Source organism: Artibeus jamaicensis, unplaced genomic scaffold (assembly GCF_021234435.1).
Source record: "Artibeus jamaicensis isolate MK-2021 breed Jamaican fruit bat unplaced genomic scaffold, CSHL_Jam_final contig_240, whole genome shotgun sequence".
NCBI lineage: Eukaryota > Metazoa > Chordata > Mammalia > Chiroptera > Phyllostomidae > Artibeus > Artibeus jamaicensis.
In genome coordinates, this window is record NW_026521506.1 from 4512595 (window position 1) to 4540520 (window position 27926).

At 37.8% G+C, this 27926-nt stretch overlaps 1 protein-coding gene across 2 annotated transcripts; it reads left to right on the forward strand.

Annotated features, from left to right (window-relative positions):
• Positions 1-4996: 4996 nt before the first annotated feature.
• Positions 4997-27567, forward strand: SH2D1A (SH2 domain containing 1A). Of its 2 annotated transcripts, none has more exons than XM_053662341.1 (4): positions 4997-5314; positions 19447-19510; positions 24339-24471; positions 25867-27567. In XM_053662341.1, the coding sequence occupies exons 1-4, from the start codon at positions 5178-5180 to the stop codon at positions 25905-25907; spliced, it is 375 nt and encodes a 124-aa protein (XP_053518316.1). In that variant the 5' UTR covers positions 4997-5177; the 3' UTR covers positions 25908-27567. The 2 variants fall into 2 exon arrangements, with proteins under 2 accessions (XP_053518316.1, XP_036989466.1); XM_037133571.2 differs by having other exon boundaries at positions 4999-5314; positions 24339-24480; positions 25867-27566.
• Positions 27568-27926: the final 359 nt, after the last annotated feature.

Genomic DNA, 27926 nt, shown 5'->3' on the forward strand with positions numbered 1-27926 from the left:
CCACAGAATAGACGTTGGTAAATGGTGAATGCGAAAGAAGTCAACAACAGAAATGATATACTCCTTGAGGCAAATAAGCCACACTCTGCAGAGGTTTCTCTCTACAAAGGGAAAGAGGAGGGGAAAAGCAATGAAGCTTACTTGGTGCGGGTACTGTGTTAGGATCTGTGTGTGCAAAGAGTATGATTACAACATCATCCCTGTCTTTGAGGAGTTCACAAACTAGTAGGGAAAAAAGCTTTGAGTATCTCTTAGATTCCAGGCACATAACACATGTCATTTCATTTTATCTTCACAGGGAAAGATAAGTAAAAACTGGCTAAGAGCGGCCTTCATTTGGCCTAGAAAAAGGAGAGTTTTATCTTGGGTATTCAGGTGTGCCCAGGATAGAAGATGCCCAGACCATGTAAGAAATATAAGCTGTCCAGTGTTCTATTACTTTGGATAGATGAGCTTCAGATTCCAGACCTGTAAGCCTGGGTGAATAGACCTTGACTCTTTAAGAGCCTTCCGAGATACACTAACCAATGAGGCCCAGACTAATACAGTGTATCTGATCTCGTAAGACATGTAGATAGATATAGACTTGCTACAAGTCAGGTCATGGGAACAGTTGACACTTGAGAACTGCAGAAGAATAAAATTACAGTTGTTAGATAGGTGACTGAAGCCCAACCAATCCAGTGCAGTGACCTCAGAAATAGTTTTGGGAAGTAGAAGAGGATAATGGTGAAAAATATAGGCTTTGAAGTCACCAGCCTATGTTCAAATCCTGGGCCTGACACTGACCAGTTGTCTTACCTTGGGCAGGCTACCTCTCAATTTTGGTTTCCCCATTGGTAAAATGATACTATAGGTTTCATAGGGTTATTTAAACAAACAAACAAACAAACAAACAGACAAACAAACATTATATATGCAAAGTGTTTAGCAGGAATGCCTGAAATGTAATATGCAGTTAATAAACATTAGCTGTTATTGCAAGAATAAAACCTCAGAAGCAGGCAGTTTTAGGTAGAATTTAGGGAGCACCCTCTGAGTCATGATGAGCTAAAATTAGGACAAGTTAAAGGAATTGTACACAGCAGACAGAAAGATAAAGAACTTACACTCTCGAGTAGGTTGTGCAAGTTTAGAATATAAATGGAGTTAAGCATCCCTAAAGCCCTAGAGCCTAGTCCCTATGTCCCTAGAGCCCCATTCTTTCCTCTTCTATCACAGCTCTTAATAAGTGAATTCTAATGGTCTGTTGCTTGTCTGTCTTCTTTGCTAGACTATGAGCTACTGGAGTGCACGCATGCCCTTTCCTTCTGTCTAACCTAGGTACCTATTACAGTGTCTGTTATACAGTAGATGCACATAAATGTTGCTTCAAAGAATAAACATATTTAAAACAGGCTTAAATCCACACACCTAACAAGCCTGTCTCTGGCTTCTCAAGTACAGAAGGGCACTGGAAAAATTAGCCTCATAGATAAAGTCAAAGATTATCAAAGGGAGGTGCTCTTTTTAAATTAATTTTTTTCTCGTTTTTATAAAGGAAGTGAATTTTAGTGTCAAGAGAATGTGTAAACTCACCACAAGTGACAATATTATAACACTGTCACAGGCAAATTCGCACCTATAGATGAGCTAGTTGAAGAACAAAGTTGGTTTTGGAAGGCTAGAGAAAAAGATTCTGAAATGTCATATCCACTCTATATAACTGACTATCCTTGGCATCATCCTTTTAATCTACCTGGGTTTGAGAATAGCCTAGGGCATTTGAAATGAAGGCAATTAGCACCTCAGACAGGGCATCCACATGCAAAATTCTGTCACCTCTCAGAGGTCTCAGGAGGTGACAAGTTTAGATAAGAAGACACTTTCAACCTTGGCTGACAGTTTGTCAATGCTTTTTATATTTGATTTAAATGGCATCTATATTCTGAACAGTGTAGTTTGCTTTCAACTCGTGAATCTTTCTTCCCCCACATCATGATTTTTATTTTTCAGGCCATTTAAAAACAAGAACAAAAAAGTCTTTCCTCTATGGGGCGAGAATGGAGGAAACAATTCTTGCTTCTTGCACACAAATGAGTTCAGTCCATTTCCCCTCTATTTCTCCGTAAAGTATGCTTGGCTTTCCTTTAAAGCTCAGACTGCTAAAGCTGGCAGTAGCCCTACGGGTCACCTGGTTCAAGTCCATTTGGCAGAGGGAAAAAATGAGGCTCAGAGAGAGGAAGTGATTTAGAGGCATAGAGTATAATTTGCCTCTCCCACTTGCTGGACTAGTCCTCCTTCCAATAAATACATCTACCCATTTCAAAGGTGGACCAGAGGTATGTAGAACCAAATGTGTTTGTTTATTCATTCACTCGCTCAACAAATATATTTAGCATCTAATATGTGGCAGACACTGAGGATACAGTAGTGACCAGGGTACACAAAATCCTGCCTTCATTGATCCTATATTCTCGTGGGGAGACAGACAAAAACCAATCAGATCATTCTGCTTATAAGTGGGTTATACTTGTACTTGGGGCCCATTCTTCTTAACTCTCTACTGATGCCTTCATTGCTCCCCTCTTTCATTTTTCCCCTTTCCTCTCTTGTGAGTATGGTGAGAGAGAAGGAAGGGAACCCTTTCAATCCCTCTTTCTCTACACTTTAAGCTCGGTGTGAAGTTTTGAATTTGTTCAAGTCAGTTTTAGTACCAGTGTTGCACTAGAGTGAAGATGTCAGTATTTTTCATCAACACTGCAGTAGTGGGCTGGCTCAGCTGTCAGCTTGCTTGTGAGATGACAATGAGGTACTGGATGTGAGAGTTGTACTATTACCTTATAATTTCTCTGTTCTTTTTTTACATGATTTTCGTTGTGCTGAACCCTGTCACACCTGGCTGCTTTGACAGGTGTGCTATTTCAGCTACACAGAACAAAACAGAGAAGGAAAAGAAGAATGCATTGTACGTTTTTGCTGTCAGATCCAAGTTGCTTTGTTCCTAAGTTTGTGCATGATTTGTTCAGGGTTGTTCAGAGACAGCAGAGGTGAGGTTTCATTTTTAACCAATGTGATACTGAACATTCTCACAGTTTACCTCACAGGTGGGCTGCTGTCCACACGCTCTGGATGAAGGGATCTTCTTCCCTGTCTTCTCCTTTCATGTTTGAAATTCCACCATTGTGATTAATTTCTCTGGGCTCATCATTTGCCTGCTCAAAATATAAAGAGTTCAGGGAGGATTAATCTCTCAAGTCCTTAACACTGGTTTATACATTCACTTACCAGATCAATTTCTTCCTCGAACCAGAGCATGCAAAAGGGTGACAGGTGAAGCTGGCCTTAGACAAATGAGGTAGGAAGATAAAGGGACAGTCTTGGGTCAGTTGCCCAGACCCATTCCCAAATATCATCTCAAATGTGGTTTTGTTTCTTTTTATTCTTGGCATTGCAAATGACTGTAGGGAGAGTATATTTATACTTTATCTATTAAGGTTGACATATTCTAAGGCTGAGCATGCTTTTATCAAGAAGGAGAGTTACTATTAGCTGTCACCGAAATCTTGGAGAATTGTTCTCAATCTTAGTAGCTGGAGAGCAAATATCTGGCCTTGGTACAAGGCAGCTCTGTGCATCTGATCCATTTATAAGACAGGTGGGGATTTAAAAATTGTTCTTGATGTTGAGCTCCCAACCTTGCTGTGTTCTCAAGGAACTCGGTGCTGAAACTGTGGGAGACACACAACAGACAACATAACTGCAGATATTTAAATTCCAACCTTAAAAGTGTTTTATATAAGGCCTGGCTGGCATAGCTCAGTAGATTGAGCGCAGGCCTGCGAACCACACGATCGCGGTTCGATTCCCAGTCAGGGCACATGCATGGGTTGCAGGCCAGTTCCCGGCAGGGGACTCATGAGAGGCAGCCACACATTGATGTTTCTGTTTCTCTTCTCTCCTTCCCTTCCTCTCTAAAGATAAATAAATAAAATCTTTAAAAAAAGTGTTTTATATAATCAAAAGGAAAAATGTAGAGGACCGTTTGGCTTCAAGCATTAAACAGTGTTATTCTAGCAAAAAAAGGAAGAAGTTTTGGGAAAATGTTACTTAACAGTACATTTTCAGACAGAAGTCTTTATTTCAGAGAAGAAAATGAAGGTTGAAACGTTTTTAAAAAATTAATAATATGTAACTTAATATCAACTAAAGAAAAACATATTCTCTATTAACTTAGATGATAAAAGTTACAACACAATTATCAATACTTGCAATGTGATTTAAAAGAGGTTTTATGTCTCAAATACTGAAATTTGAGTTCTATATATCAAGGGACACATAGAAGGTCACATAAAGACAAAACTCTAATTGAATGATTTATTTTCTCATCTAAGACCCATCAAATAGATAAATCTGAAACATCTTTGGACATAGACTGATTTTTGAACTTCAACGGGCACTTGGGTTCTTGGACAAGGAAGTAGAAAAAAACTGCTACTTGCTTAGGATCAAGATTACTCAAGAAGACTGGCAAGGGGGAGGGGTAGGAGGAGGGAAAGGAGGCATTGCCCCAAGTCCCTTGTTCACCTACTACTTCTGATTCTGTAGAGGCCTCCTGCGTATGTTCAGTAGTGCTTGCACACTGACAGTACTGGTAGATTCTGTGTTTCGATCTCAAAGGCTTTGGCCCTTTCATTCTCTGTCAGTGCGTTTCTACCCCACATGAAGGCTGGGTACGACTTGCCTCTATCATCAACCTCTTCAGGGACTAGTTAAGCTCAGTCATTCCTGGTGGCCCCTGGGAAAACTGCAAGAACAGAAGCATTGGCAAGCATTCCTGTGTGTGTGTTGGTAGTACAGCCCAAATCTTGCAAGGACCTTCTAATTGTAGTCCTTCTCCCACATAAACCCTGTGTTGGGGGCGGGGTGGGTGGGGAGGGGATGGAACCCTGTGGCAATAACCAAGATGCTAAATTGCTTAGCTGGTTTTAACTGAAGTGTGAGAAGGAGGTTTTAAGGCAGGTAGACAACATCCTGTTGTTCCGGTGCTCCTTTCTCTTTTTTGCACATCTGGCTAAACCGGGAGTCAGGTTCACTGACTCCTGCCTGGTAGCAGCAGCAGCAGCAGCAGCAGCAGCAGCAGCAGCCACATCTTTCTCCTGGTCCACACCTTGGCCTGCCCAAGAGTCTATCAGGCCATGGATGCAATGCCTGTGTATCATGGCAAAATCAGCCGGGAGACAGGGGAGAAGCTACTGCTTGCCACTGGTCTGGATGGCAGCTATTTGCTGAGGGACAGTGAGAGTGTCCCAGGCGTGTACTGCCTGTGTGTGCTGTGAGTACATTGTTACAGGGCCGGGGGCTTGCAGAGGGTGGGCACAGGCAGTGGGCATGGGTGGTGGGGGCAGGCAATGCACAGGTGGCAGGAGCTGGTCCCAGCCTCCACCACCCACCCTGGGCTTGCTTCCTGGGCCTCTGGATCACCAGAAAGGCCTCCCCAGGACCTTTTGGAGCACCTGTAGAGAAAACCTTTTTGAGCGGGGAAACACAACATAGAATTTACCTTTGGTCAGAGCAAGACCCAGGATCCAGACTTCAATTTTGACCTCTGGTAGAGGCCAGTGAGGTAGAGCCCTGGGACGGTGGAATGGCCAGATTTGGGGCCAGCAGCTCCTGAAAAGAGGAAAGACTTCTTTCCAACTCTCTTTAAATGAATTTGGAGGTGTCATCCCAAAGTAAGACCATTAAATTCAGGGAGAGAAAGCAGGCTAAGAAACTAAATTTATTACTTGAAGAATGCAATACCAGTTAGGTAGGACGCTGAGAGGGGAGATGTTTGTGAGTAAAACTGCCTCTCTAAAACTGCTTACTTAGCTTCCTTTAGAAGAGCTATGTGGGGGGCAGGATTTCTTCTTGATAAAAGTGAGGACAGACAATAGTTGTGAAGGACACAGAGGGAAAACACCCTTGTTATGAATCAGCTGTGCTCTTCACTTAGGCATGTCTTTGTCTAACGCCCCATTTTGAATTAGACGCAACTTCATATTTGCTTCAGGGCTCCAGAGTCACGTAGGTCTGAGACCTAATCCTGTGCTAGTCCAATGCTAGGTTTGTGACTTCAGCAAGTTAACCTTTCAGTTCTTCGGTTTTCTTATCCACAAAATAGGTATAATATTACTACCTACGTCATAGAATTGTGAGAATTAAATGATATAATACAGGTTAAAAATTTAGCACTGCACCTGAGACATAGTAAATATTTTGTGAATGTAACCTATTATTATTATTATTATTATTATTATTATTATATTATTTTTAAGCCAGTTTCTCTCAGCACTCATGGAACATGTCTAAGGAAGTATGTAGCTGAATTACTTTTTATTAGCAGAATAAAAACAACCATGAAAACACCAGCTCTGCACAGTAGGTTCTAGACGGAAAATAAATGAAGGAAAATGCTTGGTAGTATTTTCAGTACCGAACGATACACTGCAAGGTTTTAAAGTACCTCTGGGCCAGTGAAAAAAGATTATACTGATGCTGGTAATAGAGGATTGTCATTGTTTATTTATTTATTATTTTTTTAAATGGCTGAGCCATGTTTATGGCAACTCTCAGGCCATGCCAAATGCATTTATTGTAAAGGCTTCAAGTGAAATACACGGAAGCAATTCAAGCTCTTTGGCTCAGATCTTTATGTTTCGCTTATATTATTGTTTTCCCAAGTGGAAACTGGGGAAGGCCAATGAAAACCAAGTAGTATTCTTAGGTTGTGTTCTTATCAAAACAAGATTGAAGAGGGAGTGGACCAACAAAAGGGCTTCTTTAGCGAAGCTGACATAATGGGTCTCTTAACCTACAGGTTAAAAAAAAAAGCTTGGGCAGAAAAAGGGAGAGCAGGGGACAGTGTACCTTGCAAGATTTGCTTAAGGCTTCAACTGCACTGGCCTCTTTTGTTGTTTCTCCAGCTTGCCAAACATGCTCCCCACTTGGGGTCTTTGCACTTTTTGCTCCTTCTGCCTCTTTTTTTAAAATTTATTTTTTTTATTGATTATGCCATTACAGTTGTTCTATTCCCCCTTTCATTCCCCTCCACCCTACCCCCCTATCCCCACCATTACCCCCCCTTTGGTTTATGACCATGTGTCTCAAGTTCTTTAGATTCTATATTTCCCATACTATTCTTGCCCCCCATCTATTTTCTACCTACTGTCTATGCTACTTATTTTCTGTACCTTCTCCCCTCTTCTCCTCCTCCCACTCCCCTCCTTCTTCCTCTTGACTACCTGATCATTATAATATAAGTGCCCTCTCCCATCCCTGTTACACTGTATCTCTTTATCTTTCTTCAAGGAGCTTTAAACTATCTGACATTTGCTTGTTTACTTATTTACTGCTGGGCTCTCCTGGTAAAATGTAAACTCCATGAGGGTAGCGACATTGTCTCCTGCACCAGGAACACAGCTTGGAATGGAATGTAAAAGGCATTATGAGGCACTCAGTATATATTTTTGCATTAATGAATGAACTGTCAAAGCAAATACTGTTCTTTACTGCAAACAGCTATGGACTGATATGAGGAGGCCAGTGTGTGGAACACTGGGGAAGTCACTCAACTATTCTGGGTCTTGCTTTCGATATTTTTTAAAAAATATTTTTAAATTTATTTATCTTTAGAGGGGAAGGGAAGGAGAGAGGGAGAGAAATATCAATGTATGGTTGCCTCTCATGTGTCGCCTGCCAGGAACTGGCCTGCAACCGAGGCATGTGCCCTGACTGGGAATCAAACCGCGATACTCTGGTTCACAGGCCCGCTCTCAATCCACTGAGCTACGCCAGCCAGGGCTTGCTTTTAATATTTATAAAACAAAAATAATGATGTTTTCCTAGCCTTCTGCGTAAGATTGTTGTTTGTAAAAGATGCAAGAGACAAGGACAAATTTACCCTTTTGCCCATGTAGGCAAGGATCATGTAAGTAATTAATTTAGGCAGGTGGGAAATTCTCAAACATTTCAGTTTTCACCCAATGTGAAGCTTGCGTAAGTGCAGTTTTTATGACTCTTAGTTTTCCATGCAAACCTCCTTATGAAGTAGCAGAAAAGAGTAGGCAAATTGGGAGTTCCCCTCACGTCTTTTGATGGGCAGACTGGGGCCTCCAAGTCTTAGAGGGCAGCTGCCAGACTGAGCTGCCGAGGGAAGGCACAAGGATACATTACCTTTTATGACACTTTCTGAAATTTTTTGAGCCAAGGGTCCCTTTTGATCAATATAAAACTTTCATTTCCCCATTTTGGTACTATGCCATAGTAACAAAATGACATTTCACTTTGACATAAACCACGGACTCATCTTAAACTAAAACGTGTGTGCTTATGATGTGCAAAAGAAATAACAATGTAAATGAAGTCATATGCACATGAACAAGGAGGGATAGCTAACAAATGGTCAGTGACTGTGCAGTTTGCTCAGAATAGTTTCTCATTCTATCTTTTGTTTACTCCCATTGTCCAAGAAGTTTCAATTGATATTTAATTTCTGTATTTTTCCTTTTAATCGAATTTATTGGGGTGACATTGATTATATAGGTTTCGGGTGTACAATTCTATATCATCTGTGTATTGTATTATGTGCTCACTACCCCAAGTCAAGTCTCTGTCTATCACCAGTTATGCCCCCTGTACCCTCGCCCACTTCCTAGTCTATATTTTTTGTAGAAATAGCATCTTGTACGTGCTTTCAAACTGTAAACTATGTTTTAAAACTTTTCCCCCCAGTTCTAAACCCCTGGTCATGGCCAAAAGATATGTTCTTTTGTCTGTTCAGTTTTGGAAAATTGAATCTCAAAAAGTACTAAAGAAGTTTTCTATTTATAAGATTGCTCACCCATATTTAAAGTGAAAAGTTGTTTTTCTAACTATTTTCAATAAATAAATTCTAGATTTTTGTATAGTAAGTCTATTAAAAATCCTTCCTAATATCTAATCATATTACAGAAAATTTGAAACATGTAGATAATGGGAATGAGGGAAAACCATCTGTAGTTTTAAAACCTAAAGACAATTATTATTGAAAATGAAGCGTCTTTTCTTCTATATCTTAATTTAAAGTTGCTTTGTAAACACATATTGCTCTTACAATATTGTATTATGATGAGTTTTCCACTTTGCATGAAAAACTCCATTTATATATAATGTTATTATGAATTATTTTCAAATATTATTTTTAGTGGTTGCATGATAGTCTAGCCAGTGCATGTACTATATTTTCCTTAACCAGTCATCTATTTTAGACATTCAAGTAATTCCATTTTTTCAATTATAAATTCTATTATGATTCATATTTCAGTCCATAAAGGTTTCCTCGTAATTGCAATTACTTCTTTATAATACGTTTTAAAGATGTGCAATTTCTAAGTCAGAAAACATGACTAGCTTAGGATTCTTGATGTATACCTGATCACCAAATATTTTTTCCTAAATGATTCTTCCAATTCATATATATGCTCACCATTAATGCACAGGAGTGTCCATTTCATCACACCCTTCCTGCATTTGTGAATTCCTTAAAAAATTTCTCTTTGAAATTTGGTATCTCACTATTTCAAATTTCTTTGGTTAGTGATAGAGTGTCTTTTACATGCTTGGTAAGCTGTTGTGGTCTTTTGTTCATGAATTGGCTCTTTGTGTACTTTGCCCATTGAGCCATTTGTATATTAGTATTTTTCTTAACACATTATGGGTGTTTATACATTAATCTTTGGTCTGTTGAAAGTATCTTTTCTTAGTTTGGTGTTTGCCATTAGGTTTCTTTGACAGACAAAAAAATATTAACATTTGTAGTGGTCAAATCTGTCACCCCTTTCCTTTGTGTTTGATTTCTTTGTTTGCTTCCCAGTCTAGAAAGTTCTTTGTCCTCCAGAGATGTCATAAAACTTTACTTCAGTTTTTGTTTTAAATTTATGGTTTGATTAGTTTATATTTAACTCTTTAATTCCATTTAGAATTTTATTTTAGTGTGGAGAAAAGATCGAATTTGATTTTGTTTGGAAATAGCTAACAATTGTCCCAATATAATTTATAAATAGACCTTCAATTCTCCATTGATTTATTGGCCTCCTTTACCATATATTACTTTCTTACATGTAACAGTTATTGTTTTGCAGCAATCTGTGGCTCAATTGATCTATTTATTCTTGTATTACCAGCATTATAGTATTGAGGGGACAGAAAAATACTTTTTTTTTTACCATTGTAAATTCTTCTGCTCAGACTAATAATCAATCAACATGAGACTGATTAACAGGATAAAATGACCAAATTTATGATGCATATGTACATACAGGGACTCCATAAGAACAGGAGGCCCAAGGACACATTAGGCCATTGAGGTTTATATTACTCAGTAGAGCGAGGCTGGGGTCTGGGATTTCAAGGGGAAAGCAGGCAATTCACAGGTAGAGGAGAAAGAGCAAACCTGTGGTGAACAGTTTCTTGCTGAGCCACCCAGAACAATGGGACCCAGAGGGGAATCTTACAGACAGACATTGCTTGGATCCTCCTGTCTGACACACTTCATTCATATGTGCTAAGGTGAACAAAGTTCTCTTTCCCATTTTGGTTTTTCTATCTGTATTCCTTCGGGCATGTAAGGAAGAAGTTAAAAAAACTTCTCGAAAATTTTGGGTTTTATTTTTAGCTGTAAATAATCTGTATGTCAGGATGGCACTTTCTGGGGAGACTTGTTTTGGGCTCCTCCCATATCATAATATTTTAATGCACTTAAAAATACTTGTTATTCTTATCTGTTGGTTCTTTAACATGAAATCTAGAATAATTTTTTTAAATTAAAATTTCCCATTGGGATTACATTAAACTCAATAAATTAAGGAGAAATCATCATCTTAAAGAATTTAGTCTTCCTATCCCAAAACCTGATATATCTCTTGATGATACATTCATCAACAAAGTTTTATAGTTTTCTTCCCATAGGTCTTGCACATATTTGTTAAGTTTATTTCTAGTTATCATGTGTATGAATGTGCTGATTTTTTTGTCTCTATCGTAAGTGGAATCTATTTCCACTATATTTTCTGTTGAATAGGAAAACGATTGACTCTGTGTTTTTTGTGTATTCCTCTAGTATACAAAATACTATTATTAATGCAAATAGTTGTCATTTTATTTTATTCTTTTGGTTTTTAAGATATAACAAGTTTTTTTTCCCTATGTGCATGGGAGCTCCCACATTTCTTTCCTTCTCCCTTTTCACTGCAGATAGCCATTGGGAAAGTCCTAGGTGCCCACTGGGATAGTTTGGTGGCAAAAAGAAAAACTAGGTTAAAATATTTAAAATACTTAGTTTGGAGAAATAGTATATTTCCATAATTAGCATCCTTCTGTACATATCTGACTTTGTTTGCTACTAATCTGATGAGAGATTTGAAAGAAGAAATGCTGTTATAGTCTTTAGCATCAAGGACACATAATGAAGTCATTTGACATATATATTCTTAGGAAAAAGGATAATTATCTTTTTGTCCTTGAAGATTTAAAGGATGACTAAGAATAAAGGGAATAAAGTTCCTATTAATGTAACTGGAGAAACGGGGGAGGGAGAGGTGACAAAATAAAATTTCAACTTATCAGTTAAAACAGAGAGGAACAGTGTGGCAAAAAACTTGAAAGAATGAGAAATTATAATTTAAAGTTTTGAATACAATTGTATATGTGATTTGGTGTCAATATGAAAATTATCTTGGATTATCTGAGTACAATGTATTAATGGCAGAGCAAACCTGAAGGCTAGCTTAGGATGAACTTTGCAACATATAGACCACTAAATGGACAGTTCACAGGCCCGCAAATGAAGTGCTGAGTCTGATTGACATTATAAAAATTGATGTTGCAGTATCAGTCTGAAGATGGCATTTAGTTTAAGGAAAGTGGATATCTGGGTTGACCTCTTTTGAGATCTCCCCTCTTGGCCTCTTCCCTTCAGTTCCCTTCTTCTCTCTTCCCCTCAGTGTACACCTTCAGCCTAAAGGCCAAGCAGACTTCCTCCATTTCTGGAACTGTCTTGGATTCACCTTAAGACCAGTTTGTTAATTCATTCTCCCTGATATAAGAGAGAGACCAGACCTGCCAGCCAGATTCTTTGGGTATGCACCCAACTGTGGCCTTTGAGTGGCTGTTTTACCTTGGACAATTACTTAAACTTACCATGTCTCAGGATTCTTATCTGTGGAAAGGGGGATGGTACTTACCACATGGGGCTGTTTATGAGGATTATTGCATGAATTAATATTTATAAAGTTGACGTGTAGCAGATATTTCTTACTATAAATAATTGTAATACAAAGTTATACCACCACAGGAACACATAAATAGAATGTTATGTGACAGTTCAGGAAAAGAAGAGATTATATTTATTGTTATGATTTATCAAAACTGGTGTTATGTAGTTTTACCATCAGACTTGAAGCTGAATGCCTTTTGACAGTTCTGAAAATTCAAAATCACTCTTAAAGAATGGAGATTAGGCCATAGGAAATCAAGAAACTTCTCGAATCAAAGTATGGTATCAATAATGATGGCTTTGTATCAGACACTGTTTCTCTGGATATACAAGTTCTGAAATATTTGTTAAAAAATTCATCACATTATAATTGTGCCTTAAACTTTGCACATAGCATTAGTTTATGTAGACAAAGACAGCATGGACATGAGCTTGCTCAGTTTGCAGTGTCATGAAGAAGTCAGACATAGCTAACCTTTTTCTTTTGTGTAATGCTTGAAGTGGTATAAAGAAGGAATTGATGTGGTTTTGTCCGTTCTACATCAAAATCTGTCCCCAACACTGACCCTTTGAGAAAATAAGGAATAAGTCACATTGCTTTCATCTCATCCATTTCTAACCAGGACATGTTTTTAAGAGTTGGGGACCACTTTTGAGGAGAAAAAAGGCAAATTTTAATGTCAGCAGGGACTGAATCAACAACATATGCTTTGTAATCATTAAAGTGTAAAATATTACTCAAGAAAATTAATGGCAACAACAAAAAACTCTAGCTAGATTTTTAAAGCTCCAAGTGGTAAGTTTGCTTTTTCTTTAAAAATATTATTAGTCACTTATGTAAATTATAGGGAAAATTAATATAATGACACATTTACATTAGTTTAAATTTACTTCTAGTTTATATGCATACAAGAACAGACAGTTTTGAACAGTTGTAATCACAGTGTCATCTCCTGGTGTCCACTTTTTTCACATATTATCATTTTATATCAACATAGGCCATGTGCTTAAAATTGTTTCAAAACTACAGGGCTGTAATTCCTTTGAATTTCGCTATAATTTTGAACCATTCTTTCTACTACCATTTTCTATTTTAAGTAATATTTCTTATTGAGGAATACTTAGGTGAATTCCATTTGTTTCACTATTAAAATAGAACTACGATGAAAACCTTTGTCAAATTGCTTTTGCCTTTTGATTACTTGGAGTGTAGGAAGATACGCAAGGCTATTAGGTCAAATATATGCACAATTTTATAGCTCTTGTTACTAATTTGCTAATTTATTTGCTAGAACAGTGATTTTTTACTGGACAGGGAGGGAGTATGCATAGTTTGAGGAAAACCACATTCAATACTTTAGTTGAATTTTGTATTATAAACTTATTGTTTCATAATAAAAGCTACAGGAAACAAAACTATGAAATCTTGTTGGGGCAGCAGGAGTAAATGCTTCAGAAATGCTGCTTTATGAACTGAAACAATTGAAAGAGCTTCAGCTTATATTTAAATAAAGTTGCATTCTTAAATCATAGACTGATGACTCTGGGGGAGATGACACAGCAGTGTCCAGGGTGAATGACAGGAGCCAGCCTGACTGGAGAAATTGCCATGAATATTCTCAATGAGGTGTGGGTATTCTCTTTGCATTTTAGTCACTTTAATATTCTTAGAGGTCCACTGGAAATCTTTTTTTAAAATTGTTGTTCAGTTACAGTTGTCCCCATTTTCCTACCCACTGTTGCTCTCCCTGGCCTGTCCAACCCCTGCTCCCAAAGACAATTCCCCACCCCATTGTTCATTACCATGGGTCCTTTGTACATGTTCCTTGATTTGACCTAGCCCCTTCCCCCCATTATTGCCCTGTCTCCTGTCCTCTAGTCACTGTCAGTTTGTTCTTTATTTTGATGTCTCTGGTTCTATTTTGCTCATTTGTTTGTTTTGTTGATTAGGTTCCACTTATAGTGAGATCATAGGGTATTTGTCTTTCACCACCTGGCTCGTTTCACTTAGTACAATGCTCTCCAGTTCCATCCATGCTGTCATGAAGGGTAGGAGCTCCTTCTTTCTTTCTGCTGCATAGTATTCCATTGTGTAAATGTACCACTGTTTTTTGATCCATTCATTTACCGATGGGCACTTAGGTTGCTTCCAGCACTTGGCTACTGTAAATTGTGCTGCTGTGAACATTGGGGTGCATAGGTTTCTTTGAATTGGTGTTTCAGGTTTCTTAAGGTATAATCACAGTAGTGGAATTTCTCAATCAAAAGGCAGTCCCATTTTTGGTTTTCTGAGGAAATTCCATACTGTTTTCCACAGTGGCTGCACCAATCTGCATTCCCACCAGCAGTGTACTAGGGTTCCCTTTTCTCCACACTGAAAATCTTGCTAAAATGCAGACTCTAATCCAGCAGTTCTGGGGTAGGGCCTAGATTCCACATTTCCAACAAGCACCTAAATGATACCAATGGTGTTACCATGGGAACATAATTGGAATCTCACTGTTTTAGTTCTCTTCCATCTATGCCATAGGATAGCTGGAGTTGACTATAGGAGATCCCTCCTTGGTCAGTTACTTCAGCAAGTTGAAAGTGGAAGAGATAAACTGCTGGCTTATGTAAAGGGTGAAAGAATTTTGCTCATTCAGAAATTTGAGGCGTTGGGGAGTAGGAAATTGTTAATATTAGATGAGTTAATCACAAGAAATTTTATGTGTCACTGACACCAGGTTGTTCAGAGACTGAAGGAGGTAAGGACTTTTGAAGTGGTACTCGAGTTCCTGCTGCTTAACTGAAAGTGAGATAAGATCAGATTCGTTAGGAAACAATTTTCAAAACAGACTCATTTATTTTGACTAAATGAGGTTGAATGATAGTAGGGAGATAGTTCATTGTATTTTTAAGAGACCCACTGTTTTAGAAAGTGGAAAACCAGTTACTTAGAATTTTGCTTTCATTTTTGCTGAGATTTTTAAATAATACCTTTCCTCATCACCTTTAATGGTACTGAATTATTGCCATTAATCACTTCCCAGAGGGAAAATAGAACTAAGGACCTATTTCCCTGCTTATATCTCCATTTTGCCGTGTGACTTTAAGGTAATCATTTCAAGCCTTAGGTTTGAGTTCCCCTGGTGAAAAATGGAAAGCAAAGCTCTTGCCTTGTTCCCTATGGAGTGCTTACTGAAATCAGTGGGCTTTGAGGTAGATTTCAATTGCTTAGAAAAACAAAGGACTTTAACGATGTAATATTTTATATTTATTTAGCATACTCCACATAGGCAAATTTTACATATGATCTATTTTATATATGATCTAAATGTTCTGACAAACCTCTGTAACAAAAATAAAACATTGCTTGTAATCACACCAGCAATTCCATTGATCTTTTTGGGGAGGGGGAGGGTTTACAAATAGTATGAATCTGATTAGAGTGGGGTTTTTTTTTGTACTGTAGGTAATCGGTACTGATGGATACTGATTAAATATATAGTCATTTAATCCACATATTTAAAGACTTAGTTTTAAAGGTGGTTAATGGTAAATGAGGTCAGTTACTTAAGGATGACCTTCTGTTTAGAATGCTTTAGAATCATCTGTTCTTTTAGGTTTAAACACATTTATTTTTATCTCAATTCAGCATGTATTCTAACCAAAGATCTATATTGGCCCAAATTTGTGCCTAAAAAGAACAATCACAAAATGCCTTAAAACTCTGTTGATCCAGATTCGGATTCATAATTTGAAATAATTCAGCATAAAGTTTACTTTACTTTTATGTGAAGTAAAATCTATTAGGCAAATTAAGTCATGTATTAAGAGCCGGGACTATAGAGTTAAATAGACCTGATTGAAATCCTTCTCTGCTGCTTGATCTCTACTGTGGCTTTGATTACTTAACTTCTCAAGGTCTCAGTTCCCTCACCTGTAAAATGAATTTCACAATATAAAGCTCATAAGACTGTCAGGGGGTCCAGAAGAGATAATAAGTGTACTATGGATTAAATTGTGTTCCTGTCAAATTCATATGTTGAAGCCCTAACTCGCAATGTGACTGTGTTTGGAGATAGGGCCTTTAGTAAGCAATTGATATTAAACGAAGTCATATGGGTGGAGCCCTAATCCAAGAAGATGAGTGGTCTTTTTTTTTATTTTTTTTAAATTTATTGAGTTATTTTTCAAGTACAGTTTTCTTTTGTCAATTTCTCCCATCCCAACCCCCCCCTCCACCCCGTCTCCCCACCTCCCTCCCATCCCCCCCCCCACAGACCTCATCCCTGTGTCTTTCATACTTGTTCTTTAAAATCCCTCCTCGTTTTTCCCCTTAAATTCCCTTCCCTCTCCCCTCTGGTCGCTGCCCACTTGTTCTCTATTTTAGTGTCTTTGTTTTTATTCTATTTGCTTGTTTATTTTGTTATTTAGCTTCCTGTTAAAGGTGAGATCATATGGTATTTGTCCTTCAATGCCTGGCCTATTTCTGAGTGGTCTTATAATAAGAAGTGGAAGAGATATCTTTCTCCATGTTGATACACAAAGAAGAGGTCATGTGAGCACAGAGCAGGAAGATGACTGCCTACAAGCCAGGAGAAGAAGCCTTAGAATAAAACCCATATTGCTGGCACCCTGATCTTGCACTTCCAGCCTCCAGAACTTTGAGAAAATAAATTTCTTTTGCTTCAGTCATTTTGCTATGGCAACCTGAGCAGACTAATACAGATTTTGGTATCAAGAAGTATGATGCTGCTGTAACAAACCCCTAAAAATGTGGCAGTGGCTTTGGAACTGGACAATAGGTAGAGGCTAGAGGAGTTTGGAGGTGCGCACTAAGAAAAGCCTACATTGCCATGAACAGAATGTTGGTGGAGCTGTGAATGTTAAAATTCTTTCTGATGCGTTCTCAGATAGAAATAAGGAATATGTTATTGAAAACTGGAGGAAAGGACATCCTTGTTATAAATGGCAAAGAACTTAGCTGAGTTGTGTTCTCATGTTTTGTGGAAGGTAGAACTTGTAAACTGGATATTTAGCAGGAGAAATTTCTAAGTGAAGTGTTGAAGGGGTGCCTTGGTTCCTCCTCACTGCTTATAGTTAAATGCAAAGGCAGACAGATAAATTCAAGAAAGAATTGATAATCAAAAAGAAATATAGAATCTAAAGAACTTGAGACACATGGTCATAAACTAAAGGGGGTAATGGTGGGGATGGGGGGTAGGGTGGAGGGGAATGAAGGGGGAATAGAACAACTGTAATGGCATAATCAATAAAAATAAATAAATTTTTTAAAAAGAAACCAGAATTTAAAGATTTGGAAAATTCTCAGCATACCCTTATGACAAAAAATGAAGCTTCTTCTGGAGAGAACACCAAGGGTGTGGCCAGATAATCACTCTTAAGGAGATCACCCATGATGTTAACTACCACCTCAGCAGAAACCAGGAAGGGAGTTTGGGACAAGGCCTCAGAGACACTGTCAGTTTGGACCACAAGGAGTAGGGCAAGACAATAGAGCAATTTGATGGCAGACATGCTTTATCTTTCAAGAAAAGGGAAAAACGGCCCTGACTGCAATTCAGAGATCATCGGGGATACCACTCCTGCCACAGGCCCAGGGGGGTGAGTCTGTTCCCAGATGGATTTTAAAGGTGGGATCAGAACCTAACTGAGCTGAGTGGGCAGGGCCAACCCCCAGAGCTATGGGGGTGACAGGGCCACCCTGTGTGTCTGGAGGGCAGAGTATCAACCCTAGAAGATTATTCTCAAGCATTAAGATCTCAAGCAATTCGCCTTATGAGGTTTTGGACTTGTGGGAACTGTGACTTTTTTCCTTTCTATTTCTCTGAATTAGAATAGGGGTGTCTATCTTATGCCTCTCCTACCATTATATTTTTGAAAGCACAAAACCTGTCTGGTCCCACAGGTTCACATCTGGAGAGGAATTTTGTCACAGGATGACTCATATTCTGAGTCTCACCCAAATCTGATTAGATGATACTGAGATAAAACTTTGGACTTTAGAGTTGATGCTGGAATGAGTTAAGACTTTGCAGGCTGCTTGGACAGAATGAATGTATTTTGCATGCATGCGAGAAGAACATGAATTTGGAGGCACCAGTGGTGGAATGCTGTGAACTGAATCGTGCCCCCCCCCAATTCATATGTTGAAGCCTGACTCCCAGTGTGGATGTATTTGGAGATGGGTCTTTAGAATGTATTTAAGGTTAAATGAGGTCATAATGGTAGGGCCTTAATCCAATAAGATTGGTGGCCTTATAAGAAGAAAAAGAGACAGAGATCACTCTCTCCACGCTCAAACACAAAGCAGTCTTGTGAGCACAGAGCAAGAGGATGGCTGACTACAAACCAAAAGAAGCCTCAGAATGAAAGCGATGTTGCTGGCACCTTGATCTTGGACTTCCAACCTCCAAAACTGTGAGAAAATCAATTTCTTTTGTTTAAGCCACCCAGTCTATGGTATGTTGCTATGGCGGCATAAGCAAACTAATATAGCATATGAAACTCTTGGTATGTAGTAGAAATCAAATATATAGATATACAATATGCATACACACTGACTAATGAGAGAGAATATTTATCCCATCTGAAAGGACAAGCTGCTTTCAATTTCTTTAGCAGGACTTCTTTTTAATTCAAATTTCTGTTATTACTAGTTTATAATATGCTATAAAGTAATAGTAATATAGGAATATAGTATTATATTTATTATATTTATAATTAATATTATTATTGCCATTATTTTAAGTGGGCCTGACAGTACCTTGTCCTGGAGAAGGTGCTGTCAGGCCCACTTTAAGGCTCTATATGTACTTAAAAATAATCAGACTACACTTAATTAAATCTATTGAATAATTCACGATTTTTACCAGTCACAACAGGTCTCTAAGTTTCTTCCTGTTCAATTAGACATAACTTTACAAATCTGAGCTCCCAGATATTTTTCAAAAAGAAAACATAAACAAGGCTTACTGGAAACTGTGATTAGCTGGATATAATACACAAGCTAGTTAGATTCCCTGGGTTTTTCTTCCTATGAATTCATGGTGCCATATATGTGTGTCCCAGTATATGTAACATTTATATGTGATAGTTAAGCTAAAACCGAGAGCATCTGTTTGTTCGTTTGGAATTTTTCAGTAATGGAGTTTATTCTTTCACAGGTACCAAGGTTACATTTATACATACCGAGTGTCCCAGACAGAAACAGGTTCTTGGAGTGCTGAGGTATAGCTTTTTTATTTATTTTTACTTCTGTGGGTATCCAGGAGGTCTTTGAAATTTAGGCTGGTTTTATAAAAGAGCTGTCAAACTCTACATTCCCCAAGTATTCTTGAGATTCATATCACTAAAGCTCCAATCCAAAATTGTTCATAGATCATTAAGAAGCTTTTAAAGACCTAGATGGTGTGGCTCAGTGGATTGAGTGCTGGCCTGTGAACTAAAAGGTCGTGGTTTGATTTCCGGTTGGGGGCCTGCGAGAGGCAACTAGTGGATGTACCTGTATTTCTCACACATCAATGTTTCTCTCCCTTCCTCCCTCTCTTCCCCTCTCTCTAAAAATAAATAAATAAAAATGTGAAAAGAAGGCATTAGAGAATTTTGGTGCCAGTTCTGTTCAACCACCATTGTATGGAGTGGTATCACCTTGGGGAAAAGATTTTTTTTTAAAGTTGCAAGACTGTCAAACTTTTAGAAAGCTTCTGAAAAATATGTACAATTTTAGAAAGCATATGGAATGTGTAAAATAATTAAATCAGCTATTAGTTAGTGAATGGTACTAATATGAGTGTTGGTGCTATTGGGGATTATTTTCTAAAAGCTTATAACACCCTTGAGGAGATACGACGTGAATTAAATAGCCATGCGAGGGCCTGAACTTTGCTGTCAGGTGGATCTAGGCACCATGTCAGGTCCACTGTCCTCCCTGATAGGTCTGTGAACTTGGGCAGGTTACTTAACTTTTCTTTGAACCAATTTCTTCATCTGTAGAATGAGGCTAAAAGTAGTTCCTTATTTACAGGGCTCATTTTGAAGATTAAGTGAGATAATGCATATAAAGAAAGCTCTTAGGCACGGGACCTAGAACATAGTAAGCCCTCAAAAATGTGAACTCACCCACATTGAGAGTGATGAATATACACATCAATATCATTGTGTATAATCAGGTGCTACCTTAATTACTGTAGGAGTTCAAAGAAGGGAGGGATTTTCAAGTATTAGAGTAAGCAGGGCTGCTCTGTGTGAAGGCAAGACTCCTAGATGAGCCAAGTGGGAACATGGAGAGGTGGACTAGAGATAGAGGGAACATTGCAGTGGTTTTTAAGCTACGCTCTGCAAAATCGTAATATTCTTCTACCTGGGTACATTGGATTTTCCTGGAGATTTGCAGAGGCAGAGAAGAACCTACACAGATATGCTTTTGGGTCTTTAGTTTGTCTTTAATCTGAGCTGTTCTCTTTTATTTTGCTTATCAACTAGAGCTCTGAGTAAGATATCATTAGAAAAATGGGTTCTGGTGGCTTTGAAAACATTTGAAAGTCACTGTATCATTGCAAGAAATGCCTGTGGAATCAATATATTTCTACGCATGAGGATAGTGTATTATATATTACCAACATAGAGGTCTCTACAACTGAAACTTTTGACCTCAAATGCCTTCTCTGATATCTGACTCTTTAAAACAGCCTTTTTTTTTATAATGAGAGTGCTTCATTATGAGCTGTTTGAAAACAGAAATGCTACTATCAACATCTATTAATAACTCAATCACTATGTATTTAAGAAACTCTAAATCCTTGATTTAAAACAAATTGAAATAGCTCTAACTTTTACCAATTTATCAGTACACCGGAAAGCACAAATTGCAGATTACAAATGTTTGGAACTGGTGAGATGAATTGGGGCAAGTTTCTGAACACACTGTTGCTTTATATCAGGATAATTAACATTGCAATACTAATTAGAGGAAAAGTCATACTATTTCTGAATCAAACTATTTATACTAGTGTATATAAAAGTTATCTGCATTACTGCAGAGATGATTAACTAAGAAATTAAACTTCATTTATTATGATGAAGAGTTGTATATGATATCTACACATATATTTGACCTGAAATAGCTCTTTTCACTAGAGAAGTAGCCTTCAGCTGCTGACCAATATTCTTTATGGGAAGTATCTTAAATGATTAGGGATTAGCTAATCTTGCCTTCAGACTTGTTTTCTTTCATTTCAAGTATCACATCATATGCAGATTGTTACATGCTTGTGATCATGTTAAGGAAGAGAGGGCTTATTGAACATTGATACTGTTTCATGCAGTTGTCTGTTTTGACCCTGTTTATATAATAATGTAATTCTCTGCACCAAGAGAGCAGAAGATTGGTGTGTTTTCTCCAAAGGGAAAACAGCTTTAAAAAGAACTCTTTAAATTTATTTTTGCAATGCCCATTGCCTTTCTTCTGTCTGTTAAATTTGCCTCCTCAGTTGTGTTTTTTGCTAAGGTGGATATTAAACTAGTGTTTATTCCCAGAGCTCTATCACCCGACTGGAAGAAACTTCTCTAGAGCATATTGAAGACCAGCTGTGATCCAACACATGTTTCCACGGATAACTAAGATATAGCAATATAGAAAATGTGAAAATTTATACAATAGCTGAGTTCAGTGACAGGATGGGAGTTGTCAGTGTTGCAATTCTTGTGGCAAATGTATTTTCAAAATTGGGCAAGTGAGAGATATTTACAGTGCTTTTGGAATAATGCTGTAGTTCCACACTGCAGGAAAAATCACGGCGGTAGTGCTCCAGCCTCTGTGCAAAGATTGTGCAAGAAAACTAGATAAGTGTGAGATTTGTTTCAAAGAATGGGACAAAACTGAACACTGAGTCCACTGAATTATGAAAGACAAATATTTATTTGAATTTCTAGTTTTCGATAGGCTTTTACATTTTATCATTGCCTAGTGTATTAACTTTTCTCATGTGACTCAGAGTCAAATTTGGCTCTATTGTTAATTCAGAGGATTCTACACAGTCACCTATCATTTATTAGTGTGTACATCGCCAGCAGTACATTGCAGTGACTGTACTAACCTCCCCCTTGCTAACTTTAGTGCCTTTGGGCTTTTCTGGATGTTCGATCATAAATACACCAGTAGATGCTAAATAATTTTACCTACTAACCTAAGCAAAGTACTATGAATGAGACCAGCCATTTGCCAATGAAGCATTCATCCCAAATTGAAATTGTTTTTGTACATCCAGTGCTGTTATTTCTCTCTGTTAGTGTGGATAATCAGGTGTTAACTGCTTGTAAGTCCCCATAAAAGAAGTTGCTTTTGTTGATAAATCATTTTACAAGCCACAAGAACAGCTAAGAAGATGTGTGGTTTGAAATCTTTCCACCCTGGGGGAGTGTATAGTTCCTCATATGACTAGTGATTCTAACTTCACTACAGTCTATTTGGTTGAGTGTTGATCTGAGGCAAGAGACTAGGTCCTGGGATCTCGAGGCAGTTCTGTCTCTGGTCATCTGTAGGACCTTGGGCAAGCTGAATTATCTCTTTGTATTTCCATTTTTTAATCTGTCAAATGGGACTAACCAAATCAGCCAATAACTGCCCACCTCTGAGGAACTAGTAGGGGCAAGAAATGGGAAAGTGCTTTGAAAATGGGGCTCTAAGGAAGCTATAAGGAGGTATTTTGTGCCTACACCCTGCCTTTGCAATTTGCAGATTTTATCTTGCAGCCGAAGAGCTGATTGGGCCCCTGTAAGAATGGCCATGTTATTTTGGATGAGGTAGAGTTCTGGGAAAGTGTTTTTGCCATAGGGGTGGAGCTGAGTGCGAGAATGATCTATACTCTATAGCTACTGATGCTCCGAGTTGTGTGAGCCTATGAGTGGACACTTATGAACTGAAAGCTCAAAAGAACTTTGCCAGTGCTCTCAGTGAAAAGTTACTCACCCTGACATAGGAAGTGACCGAGAGTTACTACTGACAGTGTACTAGCTTCAGCTTTTAGTCTGTTTGGCAGAAGTCTGTGTGCCAGCCTTCATGTTTTCTCATTAAATGCTAACAAACAACTCCCACCTCAAAAATCTTCCAGATGGAAAGCTGAAAAACAGTTTTCTAAAAAAACTACTGATTGTTCCATTGCTTATAGCAATACTATTTTATTTCATGTAAAATGACACTTTTGAGCTTCTGCCTAAAGCTTGGCTCATAAGCCTTTGCAGGAAATTGTTATTGATTTCAAGCTGTGTCTTTGCAAGAGAATTGATGTCAGGAAAGGAATACATTTTAATAGTCACTTGCAAATAATGATCTCTTCAAAAACAAACAAATAAATAAGGGTGACCTTATATAATCTTTCATTTTTGTGTCATAGATGAAACTTTGTCACTGTGAAGTGTTAAATGGAGAGAGTAATGTTAGGGAGAATATGGAACTTTCCCAAGGAGGAAAAAATTTAATGTGAAGGATGAGGCAGGGCACGTTGAGAGACGAGCATATAAGGACTAAATAGCCATGCACTGTGTGTATCATAACAGTCAATTTTAATGTCCTCTGTAGCATTTTCTATTGTGTGATGATGACAGGGAGGATATGTTTTTGTTGGTGGTGCTGTTTTTGTTATTGTCATTGTTGTTCTTCAGGCTTTTTGTTAATGACCTGTAGAATCTGTGTTTTTCCTGTGTTTAACCGTATCTTCTAAGTTGGTGAATTCATTTTGGGCAATGGCCTGTACACCCTTAGAGGTTTGGGATGTATGATGGGTAGCAGGCAGGAAGGGCAAGGCAATGACCAAGAGGTTGTACAAACTGATACCGCCCTTGGGAGAACTGAAATGATAGCTCATTAGCTCCTCTTGCAGGGAAATTCAGCCAACCAAAGTAAAGTCTTCTGGGATGTTTTTTTCTTCTTCTTTATGTTTTCAAGTACTTGAACAAGTTACACAAATGTTACCTCTCTAAGCATCTCTCACACATTTTGTAGGGATTTTCGTATCATTATGATGTAGGTGAATAATTTGCTTGGCCTTTTATTTTCCAGACAGCACCTGGGGTTCATAAAAGATTTTTCCGGAAAATAAAAAATCTAATTTCAGCATTTCAGAAGCCAGATCAAGGCATTGTAATACCGCTGCAGTATCCAGTTGAGAAGTCCTCAGGTAGAAGTACACAAGGTACTACAGGTATGGTTTACTGTTAATTTTTTAAAGTTTTGTTTTAATTGCAGTTTGACCTACAGCATTACATTAGTTTCAGGTGTACAACATAGTGCTTCAACATGAATTAACTTATAAAGTGATCACCACAATAAACCTAGTATCCATGTGACATCATACTAGCTACTACAGTATTTTTGACTGTGTTCCCTATGCTGTACTTTACATTTCCATAGTTTCTTTTGCAATTGGAAGTGTGTCCTTCTTAGTCCCCTTTGCTTTTTCCTCCCAGGTCTCCATCCTACTGTTAATTTTGACAGGGTCTGGAAGGTCAGTTTATGAGTCAACCTGTTCATGAACATATTGTTACAGGAAGTACCATGAGAAAAATGCAATGAGAAAGTACATGTAGCCAACACATCACATGAGAGGCGTGGGGATTATTCCCATATTTTGATTTAAATATGCTGTACTATAAACTTCAAATAAAACTAGTATGAAATAATATGCCATGTAAACTGTAATTTAAAAATAAAAAAATTTATAGTAAAAAAATTTTAAAAACCCTGCAAAAATGTAAAAAATTATATGGGCCCACAACATTTAACCTCTCTCGTTCCATCTTGTCCTCCCCATTCTCTTTTGCCAATACGTAAGTACCATTTCGTTTCACTAATTTAGAACCAAATGATGTTCAAGGTGGGATGCTCAGGGAGCACCTGGGTGTCCTTCACCTTTGCTTAGTAAAGTATATTTTTCCCTTCAGGGAGGGAGAAGCTAATATTAGCCTGATCCATGTAATCCTGATTTCTGAATTTGTGGTGCTCGAATTAATGAAACTTTATTGTAGCAAAGGAAATGAAATTAGTTGACTTTATTATTCCACAGGCATGAATTGTTACATCTCCTGAGCAAAGCTATTTTAGTGCATGGGTCAAGCTAATGACCAAATATTAGCCAATGTCTGGGGCCATTAGATACATAATTGTTCCTTCATCTTTCGACAGGGGTTAATCATTTGTTTGGAAGAAGGAGATATGCCTGATTGCAGCAATAAGTATTTGTGGTGAAAGAAAATGAGTTGTTATATCCTGTTGTTTTTTTTTTTTTTTGGATAGGGACCCAGGCTTAAGCACAAACTGACAATGAGACTCGAGTGGTAAATTAAATTAATGAATAATAGAAATGGAAATAGAACTCCAACTTACAAGTTGGCTAATTGTTCCTTTCTGCTGAATATTCCATTCTTTATAACTCAATTTTAAATACTAGTTCCTTGAGCTATATCGTTGCGTTGTGTCTGTGTGAGCTTTATGCAGCTGGAAATTTTATGATTATAAATTTGAGTTAACCAGTAATTTCAATAGCTTGTAAGTTTATCTTTCCTTGATTTTTGTTATTATTTTTCTTTAGGGAGAAGAGGAGATCCTGATGTCTTCCTGAAAGCGCCATGAAGAAAAATAAAACACCTTGTACTTTATTTTCAATAATTTAAATATATGCTGTTTTATATATAGTAGATAATACAGTTCAGTGAGCTACAAATGCATTTCTAGTACCATCTTAGCCCTGTAATGGAAGCATCTAACACAATGCTAAAGCAGAAATGGACTTTCTGGATAATGAGGAGCTTTGAAATGAGGATTGGAAAAAAGTCCTTCCACAGGTTATTTTCAGTTATTTTATTTGCAAATGAAAAACGATTGAAAACATGATACTTTAAAAAAGATTAGTGTTAATTCTTGGCAAATATAAATAAAAACAATCGTCCGTTTTTTTTTTCAAAAGCACCATTTCTAGTGAAATATTATTTGATACCTACTGATTTTGAAATGTCTTGCTTAATTATATGGCAGGCAGCTGGTTTGTGCCTCTCCTCTTTGTCATGTGCGGTTCTGCATTAGACATTCTGCTCTCCGCTGGCTATTGTGTTATAGGCTCCTTTGGGATTTATGAAGCTGTCCACTGTGGGCTAAAAACAAGTACTAGATAAAGAGTGAACAATTTCTGTTTAATTCTGAAAGCTACCTTTTTGCCTAGTGCTCTGATGTTGGAGAGTAAAACCCACAGACCAAGCTGGAGTTTAAAAATCCCATAATTTAAGATATGTCCTAAATGTTTATTACAGTTGATGCTACAGGATTTGAAATTATATTGTGAATCTGATGAAGTGGACTTGCCTTCTTTTCATTTACCTGTGTCAGCCCCAGTTGTTGCTACTCCATGTCGAACCTCATTTTGAAGGGAAAGCTTCAGCAGCTGTGGCTCCTCAGCTGAGGCAGTCTCTCCATTAGGTAGCCCTACAGACCATTGGAAAGCTTACGGTTGTGTTAATTGTTAACAGTCCCAAGTGACTGCAACCTAAGTGAGGGCCAAGATTTTATGCAATGATGGGGATCTGTAGTTTCTTTTCACAGTTTATGTTTCTGTGACTCTTGTGATTTGATTATGTCGGGTTGCTTCAGGGCTCAGAGAATTCATTCACGGAACAAACGTGATAGGCACTGGGGTAGAGAAGTGAACTTTCACCTGGTCCCTGTGCTCAGGGAGCTCACTATCTAGCTGGACAAGAAACAGTAAAAGACAAGAGAAAGTAAGACTAAAACAACAAGAAACTAACAATAAAAGGTGATAAGTACATGGCAAGTGAGGTTCCTGGTGTGTAGATATATCTGTCTTAAGAGGTTTGGGTCCATGGTTCAGAGGAAAGGACTGCGTGTCATTGTAAACTAATAAACTGCAATTCTGGGCTGTTCACGGGTGGAGCCTGGTTAATAATTAGTGAGCTGCCAAGAGCCAGAGTTACTCTCTGTGAACTGGCAGGGGCTGATTTCTGAGCATTTACTGTGGATGCTACAGAAGTACAATACATATTGTGGGCCATTTACCTGTTGTAGAAGTAAAAGCCTCACTTTTAACTTGTAAAGGAATTCAGAAAGCTGACTTTCAAAATAAAATGCATGTGTTTAGATACTTCTTAATCATTTGTAGCATGGGTTTAAGTTTTAATAGATGTAACTGTTTTTTTTTACTGTAATTTGTTTATTTTGGAATAATCCTAAATATATGAATTATGTTTATTTATCAGATCCTTTTCTGATAAAGTTTTTTTGAATCATTAATGGTCTTTCATATTTTAATAAAGTATCTGAAATCTTTATTTACCTAATTTATCTTAAAATATCCCTTTAAAACTATTCAGAGATAGGTGCTATTCATTTATTAAATGAAACATTGATAAAGGCCATCTTACTTAAGTTATGGGGCAGATCCCCTGAAAAGGGTAAGTGCTTTTCTGATTTTGCTATTGTCAAACTTTCCAACTGATGTGCTCATCCACTTTCTTCTTTTACTGGCCTTTTACTCATCAAGTTCTTTTCACTTTTTCTTTCCCAGCATGAGCATCTGTGCTATTTCCCAGCATATAATAGCTTGCACCTTTTCAGAAAGGTCATATCCTTGCCATATCTAAA

Excerpts from the sequence above, each read along its gene's own strand:
- SH2D1A (XM_037133571.2), top strand. The coding sequence starts at position 5,178 with ATGGATGCAATGCCTGTGTATCATGGCAAAATCAGCCGGGAGACAGGG. Across the intron at positions 5,315-19,446 it reads GTGTACTGCCTGTGTGTGCT|GTACCAAGGTTACATTTATA; the intron begins GTGAGTACATTG and ends ATTCTTTCACAG. Across the intron at positions 19,511-24,338 it reads CAGGTTCTTGGAGTGCTGAG|ACAGCACCTGGGGTTCATAA; the intron begins GTATAGCTTTTT and ends TTTATTTTCCAG.